Below are 21282 nucleotides of genomic sequence, written 5' to 3' on the forward strand. Positions count from 1 at the left end.
GGAGTAGGAATAGGCCATTTGGCCCATCGAGCCTACGCCACCATTCAAAAAGATCTTGGCTGATCTGATCTTGACCTCAACTCCACTTCCCTGACCACTCCCAATAACCGTTGTCTCCCCAATAGTTCAAAATCTATCTATCTTCACCTTAAATATAGTCAATGACCCAGCCTCCACCGTTCTCTGGGATAGAGCATTTCAAAGATTCATGACCCTCAGAGAGAAATAATTTCTTCTCATCTCTGTTTTAAATGGGCGATCCCTTAGTCTGAAACTATGCCCCCTAGTTCTAGATTCCCCCACAAGTGGAAACATCGTCTCTGCATCTACCCTGGCAAGCTCTCTCAGAATATTATATGTTTCAATATGATCACCTCTCACTCTTCTAAACTCCAATGAGTGTAGGCTCAACCTTTCTTCATAAGACAACCCCTTCATCTCAGGAATCAACCTAGTGAACCTTCTCTGAACTGCCTCCAATGCAAGTACATCCTTCTTAAATAAGGAGATCATTACTGTACGCAGTACTCCAGGTGTGGTCATACCAACAGTTGTAGCAAGACTTCCCTACTTTTATACTCTACCCCCCCTTGCAATAAAGGCCAACATTCAATTTGCCTTCCTAATTACTTGCTGTACCTGCATGCTAACTTTTTGTGTTTCATGTACAAGGACCCCCAGATGCCTCTGTACCGCAGCATTTTGTAGTTTCTCTCCATTTAAATAATAATTTGCTTTTTTATTCTTCCTACCAAAGTGGATAACCTCACATTTTCCCAGTATACTCTATCTGCCAAATGTTTGCCAACTCATTTAACCTACCTCTATATCCCTTTGCAGATTATTTGTGTCCTCCTCACAACTTGCTTTCCCACCTATCTTTGTACCATCAGCAAATGTGGCTACAGTACACTCAGTCCCTTCATCCAAGTCTTTAATATAGATCGTAAATAGTTGAGGCCCCAGCACTGATCCCTGTGGTACCCCACTAGTTACAGTTTACCAACCTGAAATTGACCCATTAATTCTGACTCTCTGTTTTCTGTTAGTTAGCCAATCCACTATCCATGCTAATATATTATCCCCAACCCCTTTGCTCATTCTTTTTCGGCCTTTGTCCTTCTCTCACTCACTCTTCACTTCTTAGACAGCCAGGAAGCATTCAGTCAGATGGACAAGCCAAGAATCACTCTGGATAGCTGAGCGAGCTCATGGTAGAAAAGCCAAGTACTACTCAGCAGGCAATCCAGCAAGGATACATGGGCTGGTGAGCAAGCAGGAAGCCTGGCAAACATTCAGGCTGAGCAGACGGGTGACCTGACTAGCACTGAGGGCAAACAGACAAGTTGGGTCAGGTTGAGGAGAAGTGGAGATAAGGAATAATAACGGGCAGAAAATAATGGTGGGAGTAATTTATAGGCCCCCAAACTATAGCTATACCGTTGGACAGAGTATTAATCAACAACTAATAGGAGCTTGTAACAAAGGTAATACAATAATTATGGGGGACTTAAGTTTTCATATAGACTGGGCAAATCAAATTGGTAAAGAAAGTCTGGAGGATGAGTTAATGGACTGCATTTGAAAGAGTTTACTATAAAAGTATGTCCTGAAACCAATACGTTGTGGCACCAACTAGGGAACAGGCTATTTTAGATCTTGTATTATGTAAAGAGACAAGGTTAATTAGTAATCTCATAGTAAAAGATCCTCTTGGGAAGAGTAGTCATAATATGATAGCATTTCATGTTGGGTTCGAGAGTGAAATACTTAAGGCAAAAACAAGAGTCTTAAACTTTAAAAAGCCAATAACATAGGTATGAAGCATGAGTTGGCTAAGATAGATTGGGAAATTTGATTAAAAGGTACGACGGTAGATAAGCCGTGGCAAACATTTAAAGAAATATTGCAAAATTCTCAACGAATATATATTCCATTGAGAAATAAAAACTCATCGGGACAAGTGATCCATCCGTGGCTAATTAAAGAAGTTGAGGATAGTATAATATTAAAAGAGGCTTATAATGTTGCAAAGAATAGTAGTAAGCCTGAGGATTGGGAGAGCTTTAGAATCCAGCAAAGGATGACCAAAAAGTTGATAAAAAGAGATAATATAGAATATGAGAGTAAATTAGCAAGAAATATAATAACAGATTGTAACTGCTTCTACACGTATGTAAAAAGAAAGAGAGTAGCAAAAGTAAGAGTTGCTCCCTCACAGACTGAGTCAGGAGAAATTATAATGAGGAACAAGGAAGTGGCAGAGACATTAAACAAATATTTTTTATCTGTCTTCACAGTAGAAGACACAAAAAGCATATAACAAATAGTGAGGAACCAAGTGGCTAGTAAGAGTGAGGAACCTAAAGTATTTAATATCAGTAGAGAAAATGTACTGGAGAAACTAATTGGACTAAAAGCCAGTAAATCCCCTGGACCTGGTGGCCTCTCTCCTAAAGTTCTAAAAGAGGTGGCTACAGAGATCGTGGATGTATTGTTTGTGATCTTTCAAAATTCCCTAGATTCTACAATGGTCCGAGTGGATTGGAATGTAACAAATGTAACCCCGCTATTCAAGAAAGAAGCGAGAGAGAAAACAGGGAACTTTTGGCCAGTTAGCCTAACATCAGTGATCAGAAAAGTGCTGTATTCCATTAGTAAGGAAGTGGTAACAAAGCATTTAAAAAATCATAATATGATTAGACAAAGTCAACATGGTTTTATGAAAGTAAAATCGTGTTTCACAAGTTTATTAGAGATTTTTTAGGATGTAACTAGCAGGGCAGATAAAGGGGAATGAGTGGATGTAGTATATTTGGATTTCCAAAAGGCATTCGATAAGGTGGCATATAAAAGGCTGCTAAGAAAGATTAGAGCTCATGGGGTTGGGGGTAATATATTAGCATGGAAAGAGGATTGGTTAATGGACAGAAAACAGAGAGTAGGGATAAACAGGTCAAATTCTGGTTGGCAGACCTAATGTGGTGCCACAAGGATCAGTGCTGGGGCCTCAGCTATTTACAATCTATATTAATGACATTGATGAAGGGACTGAATGCAATGCATCCAAGTTTGCTGACAATACAAAGCCAACATCCCCAGCAGTGAAGCACTGACCACACTTGATCAGCTCCACTGGGCAGGCCACATTGTCCGCATAAAAACATAGAAAATAGATGCAGGAGTGGGCCATTCAGCCCTTCGAGCCTGCACCACCATTCAATATCAGCATGGCTGATCATGCAACTTCAGTACCCCCATTCTCGATTTCTCTCCATACACCTTGATCCCTTTAGCCATAAGGGCTACATCTAGCTCCCTTTTGAATATATCTAACAAACTGGCCTCAACAACTTTCTGTAGTAGAGAATTCCACAGTTTCTCAATTCTCTGAGTGAAGAAGTTTCTCCTCATCTCAGTCCGATATGGCATACTCCTTATCCTTAGTCTGTGACCCTGGTTCTGGACTTCCCCAACATCGGGAATATTCTTTGCTGCATCTAACCTGTCCAGTCCCATCAGAATTTTATATGTTTCTATGAGATCCCCACTCATTCATTTAAATTCCAGTGAATATACGCCTAGCCGATCCAGTCTTTCTTCATATGTCAGTCCTGCCATCCCGGGAATCAGTCTGGTGAACCTTTGCTGCACTCCTTCAACAGCAAGAATGTCCTTCCTTAGATTAGGAGACCAAAACTGTACACAATATTCAAGGTGTGACCTCACCAAGGCCCTGTACAACTGCAGTAAGACCTCCCTGCTCCTATACTCAAATCCCCTAGCTATGAAGGCCAACATACCATTTGCCGCCTTCACCGCCTGCTGTACCTGCATGCCAACTTTCAATGACTGATGTACCATGACACCCAGGTCTCGTTGCACCTCCCCTTTTCCTAATCTGTCAGCATTCAGATAATATTCTGCCTCCCTGTTTTTGCCACCAAAGTGGATAACCTCACATTTATCCACATTATATTGCATCTGCCATGCACTTACCCACTCACCTAACCTGTCCAAATCACCCTGTAGCCTCTTGGTGTCCTCCTCACAACTCGCACCACCACCCAGCTTAGTGTCATCTGCAAACTTGGAGATATTACACTCAATTCCTTCATCTAAATCATTAATGTATATTGTAAATAGCTGGAGTCCCAGCACTGAGCCCTGCGGCACCCCACTAGTCTCTGCCTGCCATTCTGAAAAGGACCTGTTTATCCCAACTCTCTGCTTCCTGTCTGCCAACCAGTTCTCTATCCACGTCAATACATTACCCCCAATACCATGTGCTTTAAATTTGCACACTAAAAGATTAGTGAAGACTAATGTAGGTCCCTTGCAGTCAGAATCAGGTGAATTCATTATGGGGAACAAGGAAATGGCAGACCAATTGAACTTGGTTTCTGTCTTCACTAAGGAAGACACGAATAACCTCCCAAAAATACTAGGGGACCGAGCTTCTAGCGAGATGGGGTAACTGAGGGAAATCCTTATCAGTCAGGAAATGGTGTTAGGGAAATTGAAGGGACTGAAGACCGATAAATCCCCAGGGCCTGATAGTCTGCATCCCAGAGTACTTAAGGAAATGGCCCTATAAGTAGTGGATGCATTGGTGGTCATTTTCCAACATTCCATGGACTGTGGATCAGTTCCTATGGATTGGAGGGTAGCTAATGTAACTCCACTTTTTAAAAAAGGAGGAAGAGAGTAAACAGGGAATTATAGACTGGTTAGCCTGACATCGGTGGTGGGGAAAATGCTGGAATCAATTATTAAAGATGTAATAGCAGCGCATCTGGAAAGCAGTGACAGGATCGAGTCAAGTCAGCATGGAATTATGAAAGGGAAATCATGCTTGACAAATCTAGAGTTTTTTGAGGATGTAACTAGTAGAGTGGATAAGGGAAAACCAGTGGATGTGGTGTGTTTGGACTTTCAAAACGCTTTTGACAAGGTCCCACACAAGAGATTAGTATGCAAAATTAAGGCACTTGGTATTGGAGGTAATGTATTGACGTGGATAGAGAACTGGTTGGCAGACAGGAAGCAAAGAGTGAGAATAAACGGGTCCTTTTCAGAATGGCAGGCAGTGACTAGTGGGGTGCTGCAGGGTTCAGTGCTGGGACCCCAGCTATTTACAATATACATTAATGATTTAGACGAAGGAATTGAAGGTAATATCTCCCAAGTTTGCAGATGACACTAAGCTGGGTGGCGCTGCGAGGAGGATGCTAAGAGGCTGCAGGGTGATTTGAACAGGTTAGGTGAATGGGAAAATGCATGGCAGATGCAGTATAATGTGGATAAATGTCTGGTTATCCACTTTGGTGGCAAAAATAGGAAGGCAGATTATTATCTAAATGGTGACAGATTAATAAAAGGGGAGGTGCAAAGAGACCTGGGTGTCATGGTAGGCATGCAGGCACAGCAGGCAGTAAAGAAAGCAAATGGCATGCTGGTCTTCATAGCGAAGGGATTTGAGTATAGGAGCAGGGAAGTCTTACTGCAGTTGTACAGAGCCTTGGTGAGACCACACCTTGAGTATTATATGCAGTTTTGGTCTCCTAATCTGAGGAAGGACATGCTTGCTATTGAGGGAGTGAAGCGAAGGTTCACCAGACTGATTCCCGGGATGGCAGTACTGACATATGAGGAAAGACTGGATCGGCTAGGCTTATACTCACTGGAATTTAGAAGAATGAGAGGGGATCTCATAGAAACATATAAAATTCTGATGGGACTGGACAGGTTAGATGCAGGTAGAATGTTCCCGATGTTGGGGAAGTCCAGAACCAGGGGTCACAGTCTAAAGATAAGGGGTAAGCCATATCGGACTGAGATGGGGAGAAACCTTTTCACCCAGAGAGTTGTGAACCTGTGGAATTGTCCGTCACAGAAAGTTGTTGAGTCCAGTTCGTTGGACATATTCAAAAGGGAGTTAGATGTGGCCCTTATGGCTAAAGGGATCAGGGGTTATGGAAAGAAGGCCGGGGTGGGGTACTGAGGTTGCATGATCAGCCATGATCATATTGAATGGCAGTGCAGGCTCAAAAGGCCGAATGGCCTGCCCTGCACCTATTTTCTATTTCTATGTTAATATCTTGTTTGGGACCTTGTCAAAAGCCTTTTGAAAGTCCAAATACACCACATCCACTGGTTCTCCCTTGTCCATTCTACTAGTTACATCTGCAAAAAAATTCTGGAGTATTTGTCGAGCATGATTTCCCTTTCATAAATCCATGCTGACTTGGACCGATTCTGTCACTGCTTTCCAAATGCGTTGCTATTATATCTTTAATAATTGATTCCAACATTTTCCTCACTACCGATGTCGGGCTAACCGGTCCATAATTCCCTGTTTTCTCTCTCCCTTCTTTTTTAAAAAGTGGGGTTACATTAGCTACATTCCAATCCATGGAACTGATCCAGAGTTTGTAGAATGTTGGAAAATGACTACCAATGCATTCACTATTTCTTAAGCCACTTCTTTAGGTACTCTGGAATGCAGACTTCCAGGCCCCGGAGATTTATCGGCCTTCAATCCCATCAATTTCCCAACACAATTTCCTGACTAATAAGGATTTCCTTCAGTTCCTCCTTCTCGCTAGACCCTCGGTCCCCTAGTATTTCCGGAAGGTTATTTGTGTCTTCCTTCGTGAAGACAGAACCAAAGTATTTGTTCAATTCGTCTGCCATTTCTTTATTCCCCATTAAAAATTCATCTGATTCTGACTGCAAGGGACCTACATTTGTCTTCACTAATCGTTTGCTCTTCACATACCTATAGAACATTTTGCAGTCAGTTTTTATGTTCCCTACAAGCTTCCTCTCATTTTCTATTTTCCCCCTCCTAATTTGACCCTTTGTCCTCCTCTGCTGAATTCTAAATTTCTGCCAGTACTTAGATTTGTTGCCTTTTCTGACCAATTTATATGTCTCTACCTTGGATTTAACACTATCCCTAATTTCCCTTGTCAGCCATGGTTGAGCCACCTTCCTCGTTTTATTTTTATGCCAGACAGGGATGTACAATTGTTGAAGTTCATCCATGTGATCTTTAAATGTCTGCCATTGCCTATCCACCAACCCTTTTAGCATCATTTGCCAGTCTATCCTGGCCAATTCACATCTCATACCATTGAAGTAACCTTCAGGACCTGAATTAACTGTGTCACTCTCCATTTTAATGAAGAATTCTACCATATTATGGTCACTCTTCCCCAAGGGGCCTCGCACAACAAGATTGCCAATTAATCCTCTCTCGTTACACAAGTCCCAGTCTGGGGATGGCCTGCTCTCTAGTTGGTTCCTCAACATATTGGTCTAGAAAACCATCCCTTACACACTCCAGGAAACCCTCCTCCACAGTATTGCTACCAGTTTGGTTAGCCCAATCAATATGTAGATTAAAGTTATCCATGATAACTGCTGTATCCTTATGCGTGCGTCCCTAATTTCCTGTTTGATGCCATCCCCAACCTCCCTACTACTGTTTGGTGGTCTGTACACATCTCCCATAGCGTTTTCTGCCCTTTGGTATTTCGCAGCTCTACCCATACAGATTCCATATCATCCAAGCTAATGTCCTTTCTTACTATTGCGTTAATTTCCTCTTTAATCAGCAGCGCTACCCACCTCTTTTTCCTTTCTGTCTATCCTTCCTGAATGTTGAATACCCCTGGATGTGCATTCCCAGCCTTGGTCACCCTGGAGCCATGTCTCTGTAGTCCCAATTACATCATACCCATTAACAACTATCTGCACAGTTAATTCATCCACCTTATTACAAATGCTCCTCGCACTGAGACTCAGAGCCTTCAGGCTTGTTTTTTTAATACTCTTTGTCCTTTTAGAATTATGATATAATCTGGCCCTTTTTGATTTTTGCATTTGATTTCTCTGCTCTCCATCTTTCCTTATCTCCTTTCTACCTTTTGCTTCTGCCCCCATTTTACTTCCATTTCTCTCCCTGCATAGATTCCCATCCCCCTGCCATATTAGTTTAAACCCTCCCCAACAGCACTAGCAAACACTTCTCCCAGGACATTGATTCCGGTCCTGCCCAGGTGCAGACCGTCCATTTTGTACTGATCCCAACTCCCTCAGAACCGGTTCCAAAGTCCCAGGAATTTGAATCCCTCCCTCTTGCACCATTCCTCAAGCCAAGTATTCATCTTAATTATCCTGCTATTTCTACTCTGACTAGTACGTAGCACTGGTAGCAATCCTGAGATTACTATCTTTTGAGGTCCTACTTTTTAATTTAATTCCTAGCTCCCTAAATTCAGCTTGTAGGACCTCATCCCATTTTTTAACCTATATGCACCACCACAACTGGATGTTCACCCTCCCCCTCCAAAATGCCCCACAGCCGCTCCAAGACATCCTTGACCCTTGCACCAGGGAGGCAACATGCCATCCTGGAGTCTCGATTGCGACCACAGAAACGCCTATATTCCCCTTACAATAGAATCCCCTACCACTATAGCTCTCCCACTCTATTTCCTGCCCTCCTGTGCAGCAGAGCCACCACAGAGGACTTGGCTGCTGCTGCCTTCCCCTGATGAGCCATCTCCCCCAACAGTACCCAAGGTGGTGTATCTGTTTTGGAGGGAGATGACTGCAGGGGAGCCCTGCATTAGCTTCCTTCCACTGCTCTGCCTGATGGTCACCCATTCCCTATCTGCCTGAGTAACCTCTACCTGTGGTGTGACCAACTCACTAAACGTGCTATTCACGGCATCCTCAGCATTGCGGATGCTCCAGAGTGAATCCATGCGTAGCTCCAGTGTTGCAATGCAGTCTGTCAGGAGCTGCAGCTGGACACACTTCCTGCACACATAGCAGCCAGGGACACTGGGAGCGTCCCTGACTTCCCACATAGCACAGGAGGAGCATGACATGGGTCTGGGCTCTCTTGCCATGACTTAACCTTTAAATTAACTTAATTTGGCAACACAGTCAAAGGTTACCTTCTGATAAGGAAATAAAAAGAAAAAGATTAAATACTCACCAATCCACCAGTCAATCACTTATCCATTTGGCTGTGACATCACACTTTGATTTTTTTTTACTTCTTTGTTTTACCTTCGGCCTCTGCACATGCTGGCCCCCGATGATCTGCCACTGCTTCCAGTTGCTGCCGCCGCCCTGTGTAATCCCACGCCACTACTCTCGCGATGCTGGCTTCAGGCATGCCAGACATGAGACTCCCAAACCTAGCGCTCTACTCAGAACTCCTTCACGGCAAATGAGCCAAAGATGGGCAGAGGAAACATTACAAGGACACCCTCAAAGCCTCCACTGACACCTGGGAGTCCTGGGCCAAAGATCACCCTAAGTGGAGGAAGTGCATCCGGGAGGGTGCTGAGCACCTCGAGTCTCATCGCCGAGAGCATGCAGAAATCAAGCGCAGGCAGCAGAACGAGCGTGCGACAAATCTGTCCCACCCTCCCTTACCCTCAATCACTATCTGCCCACCTGTGACAGGGACTGTGGCTCTCATATTGGACTGTTCAGCAACCTAAAGACTCATTTTAAGAGCAAGTCTTCCTCGATTCCGAGGGACTGCCTATAATGATGATGAGGTGGGAAAGGAAGCTGTGAGGAGGCCACGAAGAGCTTGCAAAGGGTTATAGAGCAGTGAGTGGGCAATAAGGTAGTAGATAGAGTATAATGTGGGGAAATGTGAAGTTATTCACTTTGGTAGGAAGAATAGAAAAACAGAATATTTTTTAAGCAGTGAGAAACTATTCAATGTTGCTGTTCAGAGAGATTTAGATGTCCTCATATAGGAAACAGAAAATTAGCATGCAGGTATAGGAAGCAATTAGGAAGGCAAAGGGCATGTTGGCCTTTATTGCAAGGAGTTTGGAGTACAAGAGTAAGGAAATCTTATCATGTACATTGCTTTGGTGAAACCACACTTGAAGCACGGTGCACAGTTTTAGTCTCCTTATCTGGGGAAGGACATACTTGCCTTGGAGGCGGCGCAACAAAGGTTTCCTAGATTGATCTCTTGGATGAGAGGGTTGTCTTATGAGAGTTTGAGTAGATTGGGCCTATACTCTCTGGAGAGGTGATCTCATTGAAACATTCAAGATTCTGAGGGGGATTGACAGGGTAGATGCTGAGAGGTTGTTTTCTCTAACTGGAGTGTCTCGGATGAGGGGGCATAATCTTAGGATAAGTGACCCACTATTTAAGACTGAAATGAGGAGAGAATCTTTGAAACTCTCTTTGTCTCTAATAGCAACTGGTCATTACTCTGCCATTCACACCGTATCCAGATGAACCTTTTTCTAACTCCTGGCATTACCATTTCAATTCGGCCCATCATCCCTTTTGTCTCTCTAATCGCTCCTGCCTTCCACCCTATCACAGACCTTCCCTTTTGTTCTTTCTTCCCTCCCTCTTTCAGTGCTTAAGAATGTGCTCTTTTCGAACATTCGGCAGTTCTGACGTAGGGTCGTCGACCCAAAAGGTTAACTCTGTTTTTCTCTCCACAGATGCTGCCTGACCCGCTGAGATTTCCAGCATTTTATTTCAGCATCGACAGTATTTTGCTTTTGTATTAGTATTTTACAATAATCCTGCATGTCTCCACATGTATTTCTTTAATCTTCTGAGCCAATCCAATGAAGACAAGCAAGAAGCGGTCAAATGTAAATCAACAGATGGATTTATTTTACAAACAAGAAGTGAACACATTAAAAATTGTGAATTATAGCTTATTTCTACAACACTCCTCATAGCATGAAAAAAAATTACAAAATATGCCACACTGTCCCAGCTAGCAAGCTAATTACAAGTTTTTGGACTGAAGGACTCTCTCTGAATGTAGTCGGCCCTGTACTTAAAGATGGAACTTTCTCTCTTTAGTACTAGCTTCTTTAACAAACCTTGTAGGCAGTTGTATAATGCTAGAGCATTACATTGTGTAACACAAAATGTATTCTATAAAACAGGTGTTAGACTGTGAAACACACAGTGCATTAGAAGAGCATTGTACCGTGTGACACTCAAATGTATTATATGCAAGAACATTATACCATGTGACACAATATTATATAATACAGGAGAGTATTACCATGTGACATGTAATGTATTATTTGTTATAGAGGAGCATTATACAATGTGACACATAACATTTAGTGTTATACCATGCACATTATGTATTATATGGTATAGTAGTCCTCTATAATCAGAGAATCATAGAATGGTTACACCACAGAAGGAGGCCATTCGGCCCATCGAATACGTGCTCTGCAAGAGCACTTCAACTAATTCCACTACCCCATAGGCCTGCAATATTTTTTCCTTCAGGTACTTATCTAATTTCCTTTAGAAAGTCATATTTAGTCTGCCTCCATCACCCTTTCAGGCAATGAATTCCAGATCCTAACCACTCGTTGCATAAAAAAGATTTTTCTCATGTCGCCTTTCGTTCTTCTGCCAATCATCTTAAATTTGTGTCCTTTGGTTCTCGATACTTCCACCAATTTGAACAGTTTCTATCTACTCTGTCCAGACCCCTCATGATTTTGAACACCTCTTTCAAATCTCCTCTCAACCTTCTCTGCTCTAAGGAGAACAACCCCAGTTTCTTCAGTCTATCCACATAACTGAAGTCTCTCATCCCTGGAACCATTCTTATAAATCTTTTCTGCACCCTCTCTAAGGCCTTCAGATCCTTGTAAAGTGCAGTGCCTAGAATTGGACACAATACCCCAGTTCAGACCGAACCAGTGTTTTATACAGGTTCATCATAACGTCCTTGCTTTTGGACTCAATGCCTCTACTTATGAAGCTCAAGATCCAGAATGCTTTTTTAGCTGCTTTTTCAACCTTCCGTGCCACCTTCAACGATTTGCGCACATCTCTCTGTTCATGCACCCCCCTTTAGAATTATACCCTTTAGTTTATATTGCCACTCCTCGTTCTTCCTACCAAAATGTATCACTTCACACTTTACTGCGTTAAATTTCATCTGCCATTCCACCAGCCTGTCTATGTCCTCTTGAAGTCTATCACTATCCTCACTGTTCACTATACAACCAAGTTTTGTATCATCTGCAAATTTTGAAATTGTGCCCTGTACACCCCAGTCTAAGTCATTAATATATATCTAGAAAAGAAGTGGTCCTACTATGGATCGCTGGGGAACACCACTGTCTACCTACCTCCAGTCCGAAAAATAACCATACACCACTACTCTTTGTTTTCTATCACTTAGCCAATTTTGTATCTATGCTGCTCCTTTCCCTTTTATTCCATGGGCTTCAACTTCACTGGCAAGTCTATTATGTGGCACTATATATTCTTATACAATTTGTTATAAATGTGGTCACTGTTGTATTGCAGGTAAACACAGCTGCCAATTTGTGCATAGCAATGCTCTATAAACTGCAATAAGATAAATGATCAAAGGTCAGTTTTGGTGATGTTTGAGGGATAAATGTTTGCCAGGACTCCGGGAAAACTCCTCTTCTTTTCTTCGAATGATGACATTAGAGCTTTTATATCCACCTAAGAGGCCAGACCATACTCATTCGCTCAGTATTGCATTAACATTACAATACAATACATTTCAAAAAAATACTTCATTGGCTGAAAAGCACTTTAGGATATCATGAGGTTGTGAAAAGCGCCAGAGTGGGGCTTGAACCCACAACTGACTGAGGCTATAGTGCAACCACTCAGTTGACACTTGTTAGAAGTTTTAACATTTCTGTATTGATTACATGCCTTGTGTTTTTCATGGTATAATTCTCTTGGATTATAGATTCCTGTATTTTGTAATCATTTGTTACATTAGAAACATAGAAACATAGAAAATAGATACAGGAGTAGGCCATTCGGCCTTTCGAGCCTGCACCACCATTCAATAAGATCATGGCTGATCATTCACCTCAGTACCCCTTTCCCGCTTTCTCTCCATACCTCTTGATCCCTTTAGCCGTAAGGGCCATATCTAACTCCCTCTTGAATATATCCAATGACCTGGCATCAACAACTCTCTGTGGTAGGGAATTCCACAGGTTAACAACTCTCTGAGTGAAGAAGTTTCTCCTTATCTCAGTCCTAAATGGCTTACCCCTTATCCTTCGATTATGTCCCCTAGTTCTGGACTTCCCCAACATCGGGAACATTCTTCCTGCATCTAACCTGTCCAGTCCCGTCAGAATTTTATATGTTTCTATGAGATCCTCTCTCATCCTTCTAAACTCCAGTGAATGCAGGCCCAGTCGACCCAGTCTCTCCTCATATGTCAGTCCTGCCATCCCAGGAATCAGTCTGGTGAACCTTCGCTGCACTCCCGGAATAGCAAGAACATCCTTCCTCAGATTAGGAGACCAAAACTGAACACAATATTCCAGGTGAGGCCTCACCAAGGCCCTGTACAACTGCAGTAAGACTTCCCTGCTCCTATACTCAAATCCTCTAACTATGAAGGCCAACATACCATTTGCCTTCTTCACTGCCTGCTGTACCTGCATGGAAACTTTCAATGACTGATGTACCATGACACCCAGGTCTCGTTGCACCTCCCCTTTTCCTAATCTGCCACCATTCAAATAATATTCTGCCTTCGTGTTTTTGCCACCAAAGTGGATAACCTCACATTTATCCACATTATACTGCATCTGACGCGTTTGCCCACTCACCTAACCTGTCCAAGTCACCCTGCAGTCTTTTAGCGTCCTCCTCACAGCTCACACCGCCACCCAGCTTAGTGTCATATGCAAACTTGAAGATATTACACTCAAGTCCCTCTTCCAAATCGTTAATGTATATTGTTAATAGCTGGGGTCCCAGCACTGAGCCCTGCGGCACCCCACTAGTCACTGCCTGCCATTCTGAAAAGGACCCATTTATCCTGACTTTCTGCTTCCCCAACTCTCTATTCCTTTCATTAAAAAAGTGGGACAGAATTTTCAATCAGGATAACAGCAAGGATAATGGTGCTCGCTGTTATTTATGGATACAAGGTACAGCAGCTTCCAGCAGTAGCAGTTAGATGTGAAAATCCAAAGGTTGCAAAAATGGCACTTCACCCTTAGTCTCCCCATCTTTTTGTTTGGAACTTGCTGTATTTACCTATTAAACTTGCCATAGAAAGTTAAGTCTTGTCATTACTTGCGTAAGTACCCTTTTAACAATGTGGCAAGTGTTAATGACTGCTGATCGACCATTTTGCATGGAAAATTAACTATTACATGTGCCTCACATTCCTTCAGGTTTTGAATTTTTCAAGGAGATAAAGTTTTTTTTCTTGCTTTTCCTTTCTGTCTGTCTTCTCTCAATCCGAGCTTTCTTTCCCTCTTTATTTCTCTTTCTGTATCTGATTTGACATTGGATTCACCCACTCCAATTCACCCTCCTCATCACTCCTTCTGCTGTTTATTTCCTTAAATCTTAATGGTTAAGGAGATACACGGTTTCTCTCGCTGCTCCGTTATCAGTTCGCACTTTCAGCAAACTTGAAATGCGGAAGGATCGATAACAAAAGGGCACAGATTTAAGGTGATTGGCAAAAAAACCAGAAGTGACATGTGGTAAAATATTTATACACAACGAGTGGTTAGGATTTGGAATGCACTGCCTGATGGGGCGCTGGCTACAGATTCAAAAGGGAATTAGATAAATATTTGAAGGAGGAAAAATTGCAGGGACATGGGGAAAGAGCGGGGGAGTGGGACTAACTGGATCGCTCTTCAAAGGAGCCGGCTCAGACTTGATGGGCCGAATCACCTCCTCCTGTGCTATATAAGTCTATGAAAACATTTTTGAGCTGAAGGGTGCAGGCTCGATGCTTTAGTACAGCAAATTCTGGCTCATTACATTGGGAGTTCAATTTTTAAAACTGTTCTTTATTTTTTTCCTTTCCAAATAGGATTGTTTTCAAAGGCATGGTGATTTCTCGCCCAGATGGTGTCATAGGGAAATATCGTATGATCAAACATAACAGGGATGAAAAAAATCTACCTAACCCTCAGAGGTAAGTTCTCTTCTGTCTGAACAAAACACACTGTAAATACTGAAAATGCTGGAAGCACTCAACAGGTCAGGCAGTATCGGTGGAGGCAGAAATGGAGTTGATGTTTCAGGCCGATAATCTCCCATCAGAATTCAGTTGAGTTCATCAGAATGTTAACTCTGTTTCTCTCTCCATAGATGCTGCCTGACCTGTTGTTTTCAGCATGTTCTGGTTTTATCAGGAAATTAGAGGTGCATGTAACAAGGGTAATACAGTAATCGGGGGGGACTTCAATCTACATATAGACCGGGCAAACCAAATTTGCAATAATAGTGTGGGGGACGAGTTCATGAAATGTATACAAGATAGTTTTCTAGATCAATATATTGAGGAACCAACTAGGGAACAGGCTATTTTAGATCTAGTATTGTGCAATGAGAAAGGGTTCATTAATAACCTTGTAGTAAAGGGGCCTTTTAGGGAAGAGTGACCATAATATGATAGAATTTTATATTGAGTTTGAAACTGATTTAGTTAAATCCAAAACTAGGGTCTTAAATCCAAACAAAGCAAACTACATAGGTATGAGGGGTGAGTTGGCTAAGGTAGATTGGGAAACGATATTAAAAGATATGATGGTTACCAATCAATGGGCTAGCATTTAAAGAATTAATGCATAATTTACCATATGTATACATTCCTTTAAAGCCCACAGAAAAAGTGGTCCAACTATGGCTAACAACAGAAGTTAAAGGTAGTATTAAATCAAAGGATGAGGCTTATAATGTTGTCAAAAAGATGAGTAAGACTGAAGAATTGGGAGGATTTTAGAATTCAGCAAAGGAGGACCAAGAAATTGACAAGGAAAGAGAAAAAAGAATATTAGAATAAATTAGCAAAAGACATAAAAACAGATTGTGAAAGTTTCTATAGGTATGTGAATCGTGGCCCTGACGGAAACTTGGTTGAGGGGCGATGATGCCTTATCCTTAACCGAAGCCTCCCCGCCTGGCTATACCTTCCACCACTTGCCCTGCTCAGACCGCCGTGGTGGTGGTGTGGCTCTCATCAGCAACTCACACCTTGGTCTGTCCCCCTTACTCCTCCGGTACTTTCTCCTCCTTTGAGCATCTCACGTTATTCCACTCCTCTCAGCTCTCATTTAAAATTCTCGTTCTTTACCGCCCACCCAAGCACCATCAAAATTGTATTACCGATATTTCGTCACTACTTTTCCCCCTCAGCTTCTGCACCGAACGACTTCTCATCCTCAATGATTTAAACCTCCATTTCAATTCATCATGCTCTCTTTCGAGTTCACTAGCCTCCTATCCTCCCTTAATCTCTCCACCCATCTAAACTCCCCAACCCATATTCATGGCCATCCCCTCGATCTTGCCATCTTTCTTGGCCTCGCTACTCCCATCGTGTTAATCACAGGTAAGGTCATCTCTGACCACTTCCTCATATCGCTCTCCACTCACATTTCCCCCCAACCCCCCCACCCCCAATCCTACCTCCTTCTGTGCCCGTCCCTGGAAAAAAACTCTCTCCCGACTCTCTTACAGCTGCACTTATCAACTCCCAACTGTCCAGCCTTTGGCCCTCCATTCACCATAACATTTTTGCAGCTACCGATCTGATCAATCACACCCTCACCACCCCCTTTGATGCCTTAGTCCCTGTTAAAACAATTACTCTCTCTCACCCTGACCGTTCCCCCGGTATAGCCCTAATCTTCACTCCCTTAAATCCAAGGGACACAGACTTCAACGGACATGGCGGACGACTGGTTTAACCATTCACCGCCAGATCTGACTGGACCACATAAGGCATTATCAAGTTCTGCTATCATCAGCCAAAATCGCTCACTATTCCAGAATCATTCTGAAATGTAAAGATAAACCCCGGCCTCTATTCACCACTGCTAACTGTCTTTTTAAACCCCTCTCCCCAGTCTCCACCCTTACCTCTGACAATAAGTGTGAGGAGCACATGGACTTCTTTGTCTTTAAGATTGAGGCCATCCATTCAGTCCCCTCTTCCTTTCCTTCTCCTAGCCCACCAGGCCAAACTACCTCTAAGGATCCCCCCCCTGCCCTAGCACTGACCTCACATCCTTCTCTGATCTCCCCTCATCACCTTCCCGAGCTCATCCTGTCTATGAGACCCATTTCCTATAGCAAGAATGAGGTACTGAAAGAAATTGATATTAGTAAAAAAAATTGTACTGGAGAAATTCATGGGACCGAAAGCCGATAAATCCCCTGGACCTGATGGCCTACATCCTAGGGTTTTGAAAGAGGAGGTTATAGAGATAGTGGATGCATTGCTTGTCATCTTCCAAAATTCAATAGATTCCAGAACAGTTCCTGCAGATTGGAAGGTACCTAATGTAACCCCGCTAATTAAGAAAGGAGGGAGAGAGAAAATGGAGAACTACAGATCAATTAGCCTGACATCACTAATAGGGAAAATGCTAGAATCTATTATTAAGGATGTGGTAACAGGGCACTTAGTAAATAATAATAGGATTGGCAGAGTCAACATGGATTTATGAAAGGGAAATCACATTTGATAAATCTATTGAGAGTTTTTTTTAGGTTGTAACTAGTAGAATAACTAAGGAGGAACCAGTGGATGTGGTGTATTTGGATTTTCGGAAGTCATTCGATACAAGGTACCACACAAGAGGTTATTAAACAAAATTACGGCTCATGGGGTTGGGGATAATATATTAGCATAGATTGAGGATTGGTTAAGGACAGAAAACAAAGAGTAGGAATAAACGGGTAATTTTCAGATTGGCAGGCTGTAACTGGTGGGGTGCCGCAAGGATCAGTGCTTGGGCCCCGGCTATTCACAATCTAGATCAATGATTTGGATGAAGGGACCAAATGTAATATATTCAAGTTTGCTGATAATACAAAGCTAGGTAGGAATGTAAGTTGTGAGGAGGATGCAAAGAGGCTTCAAGGGGATATAGGCAGGCTAAGTGAGTGGACAAGAACATGACAAATGGAATATAATGTGAAGTTATCCACTTTGGTCGGAAAAATAGAAAAGCAGAGTATTTTTTTTAAATGGTGCTAGATTGGGAAATGTTGGTGTTCAGAGGGACCTGGGTGTCCTTGTACACGAATCACTGAAAGTTAACATGCAGGTACAGCAAGCAATTAAGAAAGAAAATGGATGTTGGCCTTTATTACAAAAGGATTAGTACAAAAGTAAAGACTTCTTATTGCAATCATATAGGGCCCTGATGAGACCGCACCTGGAGTATTGTGTATAGTTTTGATCTCCTTACTTAAGAAAGGATATACTTGCCATAGAGGGAGTGTAATGAAGGTTTGCCAGACTGATTCCTGGGAAGGGGGGATTGTCCTATGAGGAGAGATTGAGTAGACTAGGCCTATATTCTATAGAGTTTAGAAAAATGAGAGGTGATCTCATTGAAACATACTAAATTCTTAGAGGACCTGACAGGGTAGATGCAGGGAGGATGTTTCCCCTGGGGAGTATGGAACCAGGGGTTGGCCATTTAGGACCGAGATGAGGAGAAACTTCTTCACTCAGGATGGTGAATCTTTGGCATTGTCTACCCCAGAGGTCTGTGGCGGCTCAGTCTTTGAATATATTCAAGACAGAAATCAATAGATTTTTGGATATTAAGGGAATCAAGGAATATGGGGATCAGCCATGATCTTATTGAATGGTGGAGCAGGCTCGAGAGGCCAAATTCTTATGTTCTTGTGTTACTGCTCCCTTGACCCTATTCCCACCAAACTGCTGACCTGGACTTAATGACCTGCATCCTAGAGTTTTAAAACAGGTAGCTGCAGAGAAAGTGGATGTCCTGGTATTAATCTTCCAGAATTCCCTAGATTCTAGAACAGTCCCCAAACATAACCCCGCTATTTTAAGAAAGGAGGAAGAGAAAAAACGGGGAACGGCCAATTAGCCTGACAAAAGTAGTAGGCAAAATGCTAAAACTATTATTAAGGACATGGTAACAGGGCACTTAGAAAATTGTAATATGATTAGGCAGAGTCAACAGAGTTTTTTGAAGATGTAACTGGTAGGATGGATATGGGGGATCCAGTGGATGTAGTGTATTTGGATTTTCAAAAAGCATTCGCTAAGGTGCCACAAAAGAGTTTATGACATGAAACTTTTTCGTTTTGGCAGGCTGTAACTAGTGGGGTACCGCAAGGATCAGTGCTTGGGCCTCAGCTATTTACAATCTATATTAATGACTTAGATGAGTGTAATGATTCCAAGTTTGCTGATGATACAAACTTCGGTGGGAAAGTAAGCTGTGAGGAGGACCCAAAGAGGCTATAGAGAGATATAGACATGTTGACTGAGTGGGCAAGAACATGGCAATAGAAATATAATGTGGGGAAGTGTGAAGTTATCCACATTGATACGAAAAACAAAAAAATCTGAATTTTTTTGAATGTTGAGGGACTGAGAATTGCTTGCATTCAAAGGGACCTGAGTGTGCTTATACATGAATTATACAGGACATTGGTGAGGCCACACCTGGAGTTCAGTGTACACTACTGTTCTCCTTACCAAGGAAAGACATACTTGCCTTAGTGCAACAAAAGTTCACTAAACTGGTTCCTGGGATTGAGTAGACTAGGCCTATATTCCCTAGAGTTTAGAAGAATGAGTGGCGGTTTAATTGAAATGTATACAATTCTTAAGGGTCTTGACAGAGTTAATGCTGAGAAAATGTTTCCCCTGGCTGGGGAATCTAGAACTTAGGATCACAGTTTCAGAATAAGTCGTCGGCCATTTAGGACTGATGAAGAGAAATGTCTTCACTCAAAGTTTGTGAATCTTTGGAATTCTCTACCCCAGGGAGTTGTGGATGCTCAGTCGTTGAGTATGTTCAAGACAGAGGTTGATAAATGTTTGGGAACTAATGGAATTCTGGAGTATGGGGATAGTGCGAGAAGGTGGAGGTCAGGTCAAAGATCAGTCATGATCTTGTTGAATGGCGGAGCAGGCTTGAAGGGCCAAATGGCCTACTCCAGTTCCTATTTCTTATGTTCTTATGTATTGTGTACAGTTTTAGAGGGGGTGCAACAAAGGTTAACTCGATTGATTCTTGGGATGAGAGGATTTTCCTATGAGGAGATATTGAGTAGAATAGGCTTGTATTCTCTAGAGGTTAGAAGAATGAGAAGCGATCTAATTGAAACATATAAAATGCTTAGAGGGCTTGACAGGGTAGCTGCTGCAAGGCTGTTTCAGATCTTGGTCACACCTCGAAGAAAGGTGCAGGATCAGAATGGGGTTGCTGTGACCGATTTTGTACAGAGCAAGGGGAACCCAGATAAGATAGAGAAAGAGGATGTGCAGAAACTGATCCTATGCAACTGTTACATTTAGAATAACTCCACAAGACTGTATATCTTAAGCTCAAACTGTTGTGACCTTGGTCTCTTTATTGTAATTCCAGAGTGAGGAGGCAGCATGGTAGACTGCCTTTTATACCTGCTTGCCCAGGGTGTGCAGGTGACCCTTGGGTCTCCCAAGGTGCGCCCCCTGGTGGCAAGTCTTACACATTGGTAATGTTTACATACATAACATCATTCCCCCCCAAAGTCTTATGTACAAGTTATTTACAAGTTGAGGCGATCCAGGGCTCTGCGTTCCCGGGTTGATCACCTGAGTTTAAGTTCTGGCATGGGTGTGTCGGTCGGATCATTGCTGCACTGCGGTATGGCTGGTCTGATCGGAATCTCGGGCATGGTGGGTTCATCCTCGTGGTTGACCGCGAGGTCGATTTGCTGGTTGGGTGTGTGTGGGTGGATTATTAATGGTAATGCCCTCTTCAAATTGTTCTTGGTTGTCAGTGAACCGCAGTTTAGTCTGATCCAAGTGCTTTCTGCACGTTTGTCCGTTCAAAAGTTTGACAACAAACACTCTATTCCCCTCCTTGACTAACCCAGTGCCAGCAACCCATTTGGGACCATGACCATAATTAAGAACAACACAGGGTCATTAACTTCAATGTCGCGTGATACAGCCGAGCGATCGTGGTACATGTTATGCCGTGACGCCGCGTTTCGACATGATCCCATACGAAGATGCATCACAAGCTAGTATTAAACGTTTATACGGGTCATACAATACAAGTAACTTGTTGGAACATAGCAGGTTTCTGGCCTTATTAAAGGCTGTCTCTTGAGCTTTACCCCAAATCCAGTCGTCACCCTTGTGTAGCAATAAATGCAATGGTTCCAGCAAAGTGCTCAACCCCGGTAGAAAGTTACCAAAATAGTTGA

The 21282-nt window shown here is 42.6% G+C and overlaps 1 protein-coding gene across 1 annotated transcript in view; it reads left to right on the plus strand.

Annotated features, from left to right (window-relative positions):
• Positions 1 to 21282, plus strand: part of LOC139263071 (beta-1,4-galactosyltransferase 1-like) — a 153604-nt gene that overhangs the window by 122946 nt on the left and 9376 nt on the right. Inside the window, exon 5 of the mRNA XM_070879038.1 lies at positions 14897 to 15001. Coding sequence (XP_070735139.1) covers positions 14897 to 15001 — 105 coding nt within the window. The remainder of the gene's footprint in view (positions 1 to 14896; positions 15002 to 21282) is intronic.

Source organism: Pristiophorus japonicus, chromosome 1 (assembly GCF_044704955.1).
Source record: "Pristiophorus japonicus isolate sPriJap1 chromosome 1, sPriJap1.hap1, whole genome shotgun sequence".
Lineage (NCBI taxonomy): Eukaryota > Metazoa > Chordata > Chondrichthyes > Pristiophoridae > Pristiophorus > Pristiophorus japonicus.